Source organism: Eublepharis macularius, chromosome 4, assembly GCF_028583425.1.
Source record: "Eublepharis macularius isolate TG4126 chromosome 4, MPM_Emac_v1.0, whole genome shotgun sequence".
Classification (NCBI taxonomy): domain Eukaryota; kingdom Metazoa; phylum Chordata; class Lepidosauria; order Squamata; family Eublepharidae; genus Eublepharis; species Eublepharis macularius.
Genome location: NC_072793.1, coordinates 146,220,751 through 146,233,651, shown reverse-complemented (window position 1 = coordinate 146,233,651; position 12,901 = coordinate 146,220,751). Strand labels below are relative to the sequence as shown.

Here is a 12,901-nt window from a genome sequence, read left to right as displayed (position 1 = left end):
CCACTCTAGTTAGATGATTTATACAGAGTAAGTTTCCCCTCCCAAAACTACCCTGCATCACTTGTACGTAGGAGTGTGCAATTCGGGTTTTCGATTCAGGATAAATACCTGAATTGGACCCGATTTGTAAAGATTCAGGATTTCAGTAGGCTGGCCCCATTCGGAAATGCCAATTCAAAGCTTTCTGAAGTGATTCAGGTTGCTTTGGGAAGCTTCAGAGCTTTCAAACCCCAGTTGGCTCCAGCTGATCTGAGGATTGCTGCGGGCCAGCTGGCATTTAAAGGGCCCTTTCAACACCCCAATTGGCCCACATTTAAAGGGCCCTTTCCCTGTTGCTTGCGCAGCAGGGAAAGGGCCCTGCCTGGCTTCAGCTGGCCCACATTGGGTGAAGACTGGCATTCAGTTTCAAACCGAACACCTTGCTTCTTCACCCGATGCAATGGCATCAGGTGAAGAAGCAAGGTGTTCAGTTTGAACATTCAAACATTCAAACTCAAACATTCATTCACCCATCCTGATGTGATCGGATGAAGACGCCCTGCCATTCCCTTCACCCGCTGCAGAAGGCCAGGGAACTCCCTGGCTCATTGTGGGCAAACGGAGTGCCTACAGCCCCGCTGCTACCTTTCGCCTGGTGTGGAAGGGGCCAGGATATTCCCTGGCCCCTCCTGCAGCGGGCCAAGTGTGTGTGGAGGTGTAGGTTTTAAACCTACACTTTTCTAGTCACTTGTAAGCAGCTAGAAAAGTGTAGGTTTAAACTTACCACCCTACCACTTATTTGACCCGATGGGAGGCGAAGCAGGGAACCCCCTCCTCTCCCTCCCATTGGGTCAAATAAGCAGTGGGGCTGGAAGTTTAAATGCCTTTTCTGTATGCTCCAAATCTTCACGGAGTATACCAAAGCTGGTCCATAAGCAATTTCTGAAGTGGCTTGCCAAGTATTTTTCTACACTCCTACTTGTATGTAAGTGCAGATCTCTGCTAGGGAAAGCAACAATCCGAGAGTTCAAGATCTGCAAGATCAATCCCTATACTTACTTTCTGCTTTGACACACAAGCACCACAGCTGTCACAAGTAAAGACACACATGGCATCGATACAAACAAGTGCTATAGGAACACCTTGCAGAACAGCTGCCACTGTGCCGCAAAAATATTTAACAGCAATCATGCTTAGCACAAAATAGACCACTTGGCTCACGATAGTATAGAATCCATACATCATGGAGTGTTATACGTATACCAAGAATTGACAGTTCATGGCAGAAGCTTCATCTGACAATCTCCTGGACCCACTGAAATCTAGTAGTAATTATGAGAAATACAGTTATCACAAATTCACTTTCCTTTCCAGTTACTGATTACTGCTTTCACATTATAAAAGGGCTCTGTCCATCACAGCTACAAACCACGCAAGTTTCAAAAGAACCAGACTTCTGTGTACTAGCTGCAAGTAGTGATAAACATATCTTTCATTCAAGCCTAAATACGGAATCGAATTTTGTAAACCAAGTTTTTGCCTTCCCTCATCATAAAACAGCTCAGTTATTTCAGTGTTCCTGAAGACATTATGAGGAGTGCCATGGGGTTTCCAAATCACTTTCTGACTCCACTTCCACGAACTATCTCAAACCCACCCTGCAAACCTCAAAAGTCTCCTTGCCACACTTTCCCAACACACACAGGTGGCTTGGGCTTCTGCAGAGGACTCTGCTTCTCCCTTTTCCTCACCCAAGAGCCTTGAATGCTGCTCCAGTAGTGACCTATGCACCAGGATTCCTGGGGAATGTGTCCTGAGAACCACAGTGCACTGTTGGAGCAGAAGCCCAAGTGGGAAAGGCACTGAGAGAGAAATGTACAGATTGCCCCTGCCGCAGCCATCACAAAAGCCACAGACAGCAACAGCAGCTGTCAAGTTAAATGGTGCAGAAAAAGGAAGGAGTAGCTCTTTTCCACCCTGCGTCAGAAACCAAGGGGAAGAAGATCTCTGTTTTCAGTTGTCATCTCAGATTGCATGTAGGGTACTCCAAGCCACTGTTGCTTATATTCCAATGCTAGGGATTACCAATGCTGATGGCAGCACTAACAGAAATCATAGTGAGAAAAATTGAGTAAGACGAATTCGCCACACATCCACAACAGGCAGAGCTCAAAGCTCATGAACACCTTTTCTGGCAGCAGGATATGAAGATTGACATCATATCGGCAGCTTGCTGATACAAAACAGTCTGCAAGTGTTAATCTTGTTCAAAAGGGATTCTTCATAGTGCTGTAGTGGAATGTGTGTGTGGACATCACCCACCCATCACCACGAAGGGGACAAGAGTTGTAGTACTGCTCTCCTTTCAAAATGGCTCCCTGATGCTCCCCCCTTCCCCAGCCATTTAAATTTCTGGTCTGCTTTATAAGTGACTTTCCAAAATCAATTAGAAAAGGGATCTTCTATCTGCATGGGGGAAAGCAAGAAACAGCGGTGGTGCCAACCAACCTTTGCTTGACCGCATTCCGTCCCATCAGCCCATGGTGTGTGTTGAGTGCGACATCCCTTGTGTGCTCCATCAGCATTGATGCACCAGAGTCTCCTGCACTGCTTCTGCTTAAGTGATTTTAAAGAGTCAGAGCATTAGTGAATAGCCAGTCTGCCATATGCTACAGCCCGTAAATACATTTTACATCATCTCCCTGGTGTAATTACCATTACTAAGAAAGGAAATGTAAACAATGAATGTCATAAAATAGGGGAAGAGAACTTGGCTAAGCCTGAGAATGCAGAACAATATTGTTTTGCTTTATTTTAGGAGGTCTGAAGCACCTTTGCTATGAGGAAAGTCTGGAGAACCTGGGACTTTTCAGTCTAGAAAAAAGACGGCTATGGGGAGACATGACAGAAAAAGTATTATAAAGTTATGCATGGGGTGAAGAAAGTGAATAGAAGGAGCATTTCCCCCCATAAACTTGGGAGCACCCAATTAAACTGTTAGCAAATGGGTTCAGAACAGACACACAAACTGTGGAATTCACTGCAAGGAGAAGAAGTGACAACCATGAGCACAGATAGCTTTAAAAGGGGATGAAACAGATCCATGGAGGTGAGGTCCAGCAATGGCTGCTAGCCATGGTTACTGGAGAGAGCCTCCATATCCAGAGGCAGCAACCCCCTGAATACCAGTGCTGGGAGGTAGCAGCATGGGATGTCCTTAGCCTTTATGCTCTGTTTGCCCCTCCAGGCCAACTGGTTGGTCATTGTGTGAGACAGGATGAAAAACCAAATGGACCACTGGTCTGACCCAGCGGTCTTCTTACGTTCTTATTTTGCAGTGAGTTTCATGGTTAAACTTGTACACAATCAGAGCTCTCCTTTAATGGAAACTGCAATAAAAACAGCTGCCCATATCAACAAACAGTAAGTGACTGAGGATTTCTGCAAATATTGTTCCTGAGACATCTGACTGTGGGTGGGTTGGGATCTAACATAAGGCCCCTGTTTTATAACATCCTGAAAATCAAGTTCTCTTTTAATATTATTTGTTGCTTGCTTACACATGTAGAGGAATTCACAATTGCTTATCAAATATACCCCCTTCAAATACACATCTAGACACATCCCACTCTTCCCCAAGGGCTGCTGTACATGTATGAATACTCCAAATACAAGTAGTGATTGAATGTCCTTGCCACTCAATCAGAACCCTAGCAGAAAGTTGATGCTAATCAGGTAGGGCAGTTCTATGACATTGGCACTACCCAAATTATTGTAGCACATCCATGAATTATTACAATAATGACAGTGGGCCACCACAAAAGAAAGTAGTTCCCATTCGACAGGTCATTTGTATGAAGGGAATCATAGATATTGAAGAATTTGGTTATGAGAATTAAAAGCTTCAAATTCCATCAAACTAATATGTTCTTTCAGCATTCACCTTTCCCATTCTGGTGTTGTATATGCAAAATAAGTACACGTGTCTTGTTCTGAATAAGCGCATTGGTATTTCTTACTTAGAATAAGCTAAAGAAGTGGAAATGCACTTACCATATACGGGCAAACCTCAGCTCCAGGCCCAAAAATTAACTCACATTGCTTATTGACATCATAAATGAATCCTGGAAGCTGTTGAGGCAAAGTGTACATTCTCGACGAAGGTTCGTCAAGCAAGCACTCTCCATAACCAGTGCTAGAAGGAAAAACAAAACATGCATCTCCACCACTGCACTTGCAAAGGCAGATTAGGAGCATTCCAAAAAGATCTCAAATGCCTAGTCAAAAGAGCATTCACAATGAATAGTAACATCTAGCGTAAGGCCACTTAGGAGCTGCCAACCCTCAAAAATGTCATTAGAAAAAGGCAACTCTACTGAATGATCGTAACTATGTTGTGAAGTCTGCACACTATATAGTAATCTGTTCTCCTACTAGCTTGTGAGAATTGCCATTTAATTTTTAGTTAGAATGTTTCTGTCTCTTATTTTTGTGGAGGTGAAGGTGGAACAGCTGTTCCAGAGGTGCTACCGGAGAATGTGAGAATGGCTTCCGGTAGAGAAATGAAAACAATTATTCACTCTTCCGAAACCTTCTCTTTCTCACAAGTTCCAACACTTCAGTCACTACTGAGTGCGTAACCAGGATCCCTACTCCTTCTTTCCATCTGCCTCTACACTATTCTGTCACAGAAACAAAAAAAGAGTGCACAGGTGTTCAGACACAAATTTCTGTTACCCAGTCTCTCTCATCTACATGATTACAGTCACACGTGCATCCAATGATTGTTATGGCCTTACTCTAGAAATTCAGTGATGTATTTCCGGCTACATTTTGACCACATCCAGGGGTTAGTGTTATAGTTCAGGGTGGGAGCCATAACATGTTGCTGGTTCTTCCCTCCATCTTCTTTGCATTTATTGTTGTCATCATGAGGCATGTTAAATCTAAAGAGAGACAAAATATGGGCCAACATGATACTACTGGCTTTAAAGAGCAGAAAGAAACAAAGGAACAGCTCTGCCAAAGTCTTTTAAAAAATCATTGATTTCAGCACAAGAGTTACAGCAGGTAATTCAATCCTGTTATTTCCCAGAGGACATAATTTTGGTATTATATTTATTATGCCAAAAGGAATAATGTAGGTGGCAAAAACCCCACTCCCTATGCCTTGAACATCAATGGATTCCAAAATTTTGCGAGATCCAAAGCATTGGGTTGGTTCCATTCAGTTTTTTCACTCAGGGCCAAGCTACAAGTGACAAATGACACTTGAACGGCAAGCCATCGAGTGGAGGGCAAGTGAACAGGGAGGAATACACTTGCTGTTCAAGTGTCATTCGTCACTTGTAGTTTGGCCCTCAGTCTTGCCCAATTCCCTTCCTTACTACAGCCACATGCATGACTTTTGTCCATGCAGATCCCATGATCTCCAGCATAGCCTTCTGAAGGTCAAAGGGGACCACTCTTTCCTTTTACACTGGAGGAAAAATCCGGTGGATCCAACCATACTGTTGATAATCGTCTTTATGACTGAATGTGAATTCCACTGCAAAGGTCTGCAATATCTTTGCATAAACAGGCTTTGTCCTAGGGCTTTCCAAAACTAAAACCCAGGTTTCACCTGTCTTGCCCGAAAGCAAGAGCTTTCACTCCTCCACAGGGGGCAAATCATGTTTCAGAAGGCCAAGTTGATAGCAGCAGGCTATATAAAACTCCTCTTGTTCAATCCACATCCCCAAATGACTAAAGGGACAGAAATTCATACTGCATTTACACACTATTTTTCTTATTGTGATAATCTGTGTGTTGCACAATCCATCTATGTGAATTACTCTTTTCCTTGGATCTTAAGCAACATCAAAGAAATACTGAATAAACAGCAACTTCCCCTGATTTTAGTCTTCTATGCCCCTCCAAACTTTTGGTACCATGGGTCAATTTGACAAACTGGAGCATCATGAAAGGGAGTCAAAGTGAAGGACTGCAGTGAGATCAGGGAATTGTTGAAAATCACCCTGCCACATGTCTGTAACCACAATGGGACATTAAGATCCAAACCTTTCTACATACACCTATCATAGAACTTTATTCTATCTGCTTATTTCAGTTGGTGGTCTCCCTTCAGAAAAACGTATTTCATGACCTGGGAGCCACATACTTGAAGGTGTTTCTCTCCCTCCCTCTCTGTCCCCCCATATCTGTCTGTCTGCCTGTCTGATCACCAACTCAGATCAATCGAGTGACTCTTTCTGAATATACTCCTGAATATACCTAACTTTCAAGATTTCAAATTGGCATATGTTGCATCTTTGGTCTTTTCTGCATTAGCATCCACTTTATGGAATAAGCACCTGAGGACATACCAAATGAACTCTCCCTGGTTATGTTCCACAAATTACATAAGGCTGTTTTATTCCAACAAACTTTTTTTTTTGACTGAGCTCTTTGGCTACAGTTTGGGTCTTGGTGCTTGGCAACATGTGTACATATATGTACATATGAGGTTGCCTCATACTGAATCAGATCACAGGTCCATCAAGGTCAGTACTGTCTACTCTGGTGGGCAGCAGTTTCCCAGGGTCTCAGATAGAGACACTGCTACCTGACCCTTTTACTGGAGATGCTAGAGATTGAACCTGGGATCTTCTGCATGTAAAGCAGACACTCTACCACTGAGCTATGGCCCCTCCCCCATGTGCTGCTTTGGTGCTGTCAGTCTGTTTTGTTCTCCCTAAATGCTGCTGTTCTGAAGTGTAGGCAGGAGCTTTGATTGGTTTGTTTGCCAATTTATGTTTCATGATTGTATTTTATGATACTTTTATGTAAGCCACTTTGTGCTCAGGGGAGAGATGCACATCTTTAGAGTAAATAAGTATGCCATGCAACATGCAAAAAACGCCCCCAACCTCAAATTACAACTGTTATATAGGTATGGCTTTATCAGTTACATGTAATTGCCTATTAAGGTGAAGAAGAATTTTTATCAGGCTTACACAATGGGCTCTTCAGTTATTTAATGTACTCAGCCAATGATGTATTGTTATAATAAACCACTTTCATTCTAATTGTGTTTTATGATCCTCAGGTTGCTACTCTAACCAGTGGATGCTACAAAGGGCCTCATTCCACATTTTTACAAAATTTGAACCAAGTATCATTCCACAAGGTAGACTTTTTCCCAGATATAAAATTAGGCTTAATTGTACAGATAATCAAATGGAAAATCTCTACAGTCACTAAAATAAAATCAAAGATATCTGAAGGTGCTAAAAAAAGAATTATGCTGGAAAAACCCAGCCCCTAGTTCAGCCTGCGCTGCTCTTTGGAGGCTGCCCTCAACTCCAAATCTTTCCTGCATATAACTGTCCAATGTACCAGGAAATCCGCAATGGACTCTGGTGCATCAGATATGTTTTTCATCGCCAGTCAAAGTAGTCATAGCAGCGATATTTCAGATTTTCTACTAATCATTGGTGGTTATACATCTTGATTCATGGAAAGCCCCCACGTGTACGAAACGTCTTTCTAATGAGTTAAACTTTTAGCTTTAGTCATTTACATGCAACGTTATTCCTGGTGTCACTCTATAACACAGAGTTAGTCCCCAGGGATAGAAGTGACTCCAGGAATGAATCTGGCTCTTCTTTTTAATGTGGTCCATTTTACAGAAATGCCATCAAGCATCAATATCAATATAACCGTCCCCCTAATATGAGGTGTGGAGCACATGATATGTGAAGAATGCTGCAAATATACCACAGAGACGGAACAGCTTAAGCTGCTGTGCTAGCTGAAGTGGAAGAGAGGAAATGACCTGATGTGATCTTAAATTTGAAGGCTGATGAGTTTACATTTCCATTAAGCTTGCCTCCAGTGAACCAACTTTGCCCCTTTGCTAAAAGATCAAAAAAGAGAAAGAGAAAGCGCTTCCTGTTTGGAACCCCTGATAGACCTTCCAATGAACTGAGAAAAGTTTTGTTCACTGCAGGCAAGACCGGATTCCAAGAAACTGCTATTAAGAAGTCTAATGAAAGGAGGGGAAATAATCTAGAAGCATTTATTTAAGAATAAAAGAATGGCTACAATTTACCCCAATGTCAGCTACTCGAATCAAGAATATTACATCTCACCAATTTCAGAGGAAAACAAAAGGAGTTTTTCTTCCCTTTGTTACCAAATTAAAAACGGGAAATTCAAACCTGGCCAGGGAAGAGAAGGGATTTGGCAACCGCCCCTGCCCTACAGCTCCCAACCCGTTCCCCTCTCTCATTTGTACATCCCTCTCCCCCCTCCACTCTGTGTTTATGTGCTTCACAGGTGTCATCGACGTATGCATTTCTACATGTCTCTTTGCTTCTATCTAACAGAAGGAAAACAGGCAAGATGAGGGAAAGGTGTTCCTCATTTTGCTAGTCTAATTTTTCACTGTCTTCTCCTCCTGTCTCTCCTGCTGCTGCACAAAGAATCTACACACATGTAATTATCATCTAATCTCTGACTGCATCCAGACTATCTAGAAGGCAACCCCTACAGCAACAGAATAGTGATGTCCTACTGCTTGGTCACAAGTCCTTATAGAACTTCTATTTTTCTCTGTCTCTTGGAAGGATCTACTACTAATATTCACACAGAGAGAAAGCCGTGCCCTTCTGTACAAGCACATGAGGAGGACCAGCCGTATGTCAATGCAAGGCCATTCACTTATTCAAGAGTTCTGACCCTTAGCTTGTTCCTCACCTCCTAGAGCTTATTTTTCCTGCCCCGGCTCTCTTACAGTGCAATCCTATGCATGTCTAGTCAAAACTAAGTCCTATTATGTTCAATGGGTTTACTCCCAGGTAAGTGTGCTCAGGATTACAGCCGTGGCCTGTTGCCCACAGTTCTGGTCTTAATACCAATAAGGTCATAACCATGTCTCCTTCTCTTCCCGTAACATGATTTTGATGTCACACAGTTTCCTGTCACGTGCTTGCATCTTGGTGCTTCCCCAAGCTCAATGGAACCCAGGTCAAGAACACATTCCTCTTCCGAAATGGCAGCAACCTTTATATATTCAGCAGAATTTTAAGTAGACTATGTTTGGTAGCAGCTGAGACAATCAACAGATAATAGGTACATACAATTTGGCTTGCAATGGTCTCTAGCTGATAGTTGGGCCCTAAGAGATTAGTGCAATCTCAAGGAAGATATCTGAAGCCAGCAGTACGTGCTGAAATTAAACTTGCAAAAAACATATCAGATATTTGGGTCTTTCTTTCATAAAAGTATTCATAGTTTTGGTAATATTTACTCAATTCATGCAATTTATTTGCTTAGCAGATTGCACTAACAGACAGAAATTTTAGAACAATGTAAAATAAAATCAATATTGCTATCTTATTTGTGAAGCACTGGATTTTAGGATATTCCTCTTGCCCTTCCCCTTGATCAAAAAGTTGTATAGAGCTTATAGAGTAACCTGGAAATTCTTTGTAATTAAATTTCATATTCAGTGAAATTAAATTGGAATGGAAATTTCCCAAGACAACTGAGACTTGGAATATGTAATTTGGCATTCACAGCACAGGATGCAAATAAGCACTCCCAAAGAGTTAATATATCAAATACCTGTTTGATGTATTTTGTTAAGCATGTCTCTGCTGGAAAGAACTGGCTTTCCACTTGGCTGCACGTACTCTCTAGCAGAAGGGAAAGTTGGGAAGTAAAGTTCACACCAAACTGAAAATGTCAGCCTTCGCTCTCCCAGTCTGAAGGCATTTTCCACTAGAGTACCTAAAGCTGACACCATAACTATCATTGCTGAACAATCAATATTGGAATTCTACTTGAAAAGCTATACATTATTGCCCATCTTCTTTAACACAGAGGAATATATGTGTTGTTTAACACGCAATTTCTTACCAAACAAATTATAGTTATAGACTTGCTTTGCAACCCATTGTTTAAAAAAAATAAATCTGTATTTTTACAGAACATACACATGGCCAAGTTCATGGGCAATCGTAAAAGCTGTACTTAGGCCACTGTCTTCACTAATTGAACAGCTCCGGTATGGATCACAGACTGTACCCAGTTCAGCCAGACCTGGGAAATCCAAAGCAGAACAAAAGAGAAAGTTTGCTATTTAAATACAGATATGCAACATACTGTCAAGAACATGTAACATTATCACCTTAAAGAGTAAGAAAAAGGAGATTAGGCTTACCTAAAGTATCACATTTGTCTTGAGCTCTACAAATATCCTGTCTGAAAGCAAAACAGACTTGATGCTTTTAATTTCCATGCAAGTTATCATTCAAGCATACAATAATCAATACACACCACTTAATTATAGTATGTTGGGCTCCCTGCCTGATATTTTTTGAAAAATGTATTTCAGTATATATCCTGTCCAACTCCAAATGCTCAAGGTTGGCTACAATTGTTTTTACTCTTGCTCATAATATCTTACTAGCTTTTTCAAAGGGCTGTCTAATTATTTCACATTTGCTTTGATGTATCTACCACATCCATATTCTTGAGCATTATTATGCCCTCTTGAGGCCTCAGCTGTCATATCCCTGAAAATTTTCAAACAGAACCTTGAACACCTGGCATGATTTTAGTAAATCGTCATGTATTGTTCTTAACTACTATCTAAACCTTATAACAAAATCAAAGTAAACAAATGGATCTTTCCAATCGCTTTTTAAATATGCTCTGGAGTAAAAACTGTGTTATGCCCCAGAGGTAGCTGGCAATGCCTCTCATCCAGACGACATCTGGCCAGACTGGAACCTAAGGAAGCAGCTGATAATGTCCTCAACAGACAGCACATAATGATACTAATATAATGCACCACTAAATTGAACAGATCAGAGGTCTCTCCCTCTTCCCACCAAAACAGCTGGTGTTTTGCTATCTTAAGTCATCAGTATGGGCTGTGGGTACTGCATAGCTTGAGGACTACTCAGGGCCAAATATTTACCACAATCCTCTGTGTTTAGAATCCTCTGTGTTTGGAATCTATGATTCCAAACAGGTCCCAATGGCTTGTGCTAGAACATACACATGCACACACAGCATTTTTTTCATTTCCACCCCAGCAGCTCCTTTCCAAATGGATAAATTGCACTGTAAAACATTCCACATCTAAAACACAGTTTGTGGTGGGAGCCCATCAGAGTAAAAATGAAAAAAGGGTGCGTATGTGTTGGATCACCGCCTATATCCACAGCTGTACTACAAATGCTTGTGTATCCATAAAGCCACTTCCGTTCTCTGCTTTAAATCCTTCATCACAAATCTCTCCTTTTCTGAAAATGCTGTAGTGGGAAAAGACTTCCTTATACTGCTTAGTGCTGTTTAATAAGGAACTTTCACAGATCACAAAACCAGTATCAGTTGACTCAACAAGGGGGAAGAGGGAGACGAAGTTCCTGTGGAAATCTCAGGTTGTCTTCAACCTTTGAGCAGATGGCAAAACAGAAACCAGATTGCAATGTGGTACCCATTCATTATAGCAAACTAATATTCCTTGATACTCCCCTCCACATTGGGACACTTCTGAAAACTGGGCACCACTATAAAAAAAATTCAATGTCATTCTAGTAGTTACATTCTACTAATCTCATTTACTTTAGAGGTCTTAGAAGGGTTAACTCTGGCTAGGATGGCACTGTTAATTTCTTTTGTCAGGCCATAACACAGCAATCACATGGCTTATTTAAGAAGCAAAACTTCCAGCCATGGCATACCTTGTCACCAATACTGCAGTGTCATGTTTCGCTGGATGGTGCTCGCTCGGGTGGTTCTGAGTTTGCTGCCACTGGCAGAAGTTTTTTAATGTTGTCTGGGCATTGTAAGATATGGAAGGTCCATCCTAGTTAAAAAAAAGAATGTAAAGAGGATTAGTATTTTCTATCCTTCTCAACCACCTCTCTTCTCTATTTTGTGTGGTTTAGGCTTTTCCCGCAATTGTACAGTGTCTGATAATAGATACAACAACAAAAGAACCACGTGACATTCACTAGGTTATCTCAAGTGGAGAGAAAGGAAGCATCCCCTAAAGTAATTACCTGATCATTATGTATGATGATTAATTTCACAATAACAATATTAATTAAATTTCCAATGCTTGGGTCTTTATATATCGAAGCTACCTGCATAAAAGATAAATTACGGAAAGTTAATGTTTACAATGTGTTAAGAAAGCAAACTATCCTCACCAATTTTATATGCTAATGTAAAAGGCGACAACCCACAGCAAATTTTGTTCCTTCATTTTGTTCCTATTTCTATGAAGACCAAAACTGGAAGGCAAAAGGGTCCACGTGCAGTTATACAAATGACTGTGACATAAAAACGTATAGGGACAAAATGATTGTGGTTTATTACACTTATGGAGGAGGATATGGGCTATATTGCAGACAACAGAATATTGAAACTGTTTACTGTTTTGTTGCTTACAAAACAGACACAACCAGAGTAAAAGAAAACCAACAGACCGATGGCAATACAATGACAGTCTCTCCACACCCGTATGAGAAAGAGATGTTGGTATGTGGAGGAATAGCCACTTAAACTGGAGGAAGGCTTCAAACTTTGCTACATGCTACTGTGGCAAAGATATACAGAGCCCTCTCTTTGATAGCTACTATGAGCTGTCGGTTTGAAAGTGCAGTATACACTCTCAATTCCTTTCCATAAACCACAGAAACCCACTTCATTTAGGTGACAACTGTTCTCTCTGCACTTCATAACCACTGAATTTATCTAAGGTTGAAGTGATTTAAAGCAAGGAAAAGGAATGCCTTGATAAACAGCCCTTGAGTTTGAAAGGAAAAGCCTCAAATATAAAGCAATGTTCAAGAGTCGTTGTTACTAAATGAAGACTTTGGAACACTGCTATATTGGGCTTTTTCTTAATACACTATTAAAG

At 41.2% G+C, this 12,901-nt stretch overlaps 1 protein-coding gene across 1 annotated transcript in view; it reads right to left on the bottom strand.

Moving 5' to 3' along the window:
• ADAMTS9 (ADAM metallopeptidase with thrombospondin type 1 motif 9) overlaps positions 1–12,901 on the bottom strand; it is a 173,563-nt gene that overhangs the window by 122,922 nt on the left and 37,740 nt on the right. The window contains exons 5-11 of the mRNA XM_054976014.1: positions 12,039–12,122; positions 11,718–11,842; positions 10,187–10,227; positions 9,960–10,065; positions 4,779–4,925; positions 4,033–4,174; positions 2,488–2,595 (exon numbers count right to left, since the gene is read on the bottom strand). Coding sequence (XP_054831989.1) covers positions 2,488–2,595; positions 4,033–4,174; positions 4,779–4,925; positions 9,960–10,065; positions 10,187–10,227; positions 11,718–11,842; positions 12,039–12,122 — 753 coding nt within the window. The remainder of the gene's footprint in view (positions 1–2,487; positions 2,596–4,032; positions 4,175–4,778; positions 4,926–9,959; positions 10,066–10,186; positions 10,228–11,717; positions 11,843–12,038; positions 12,123–12,901) is intronic.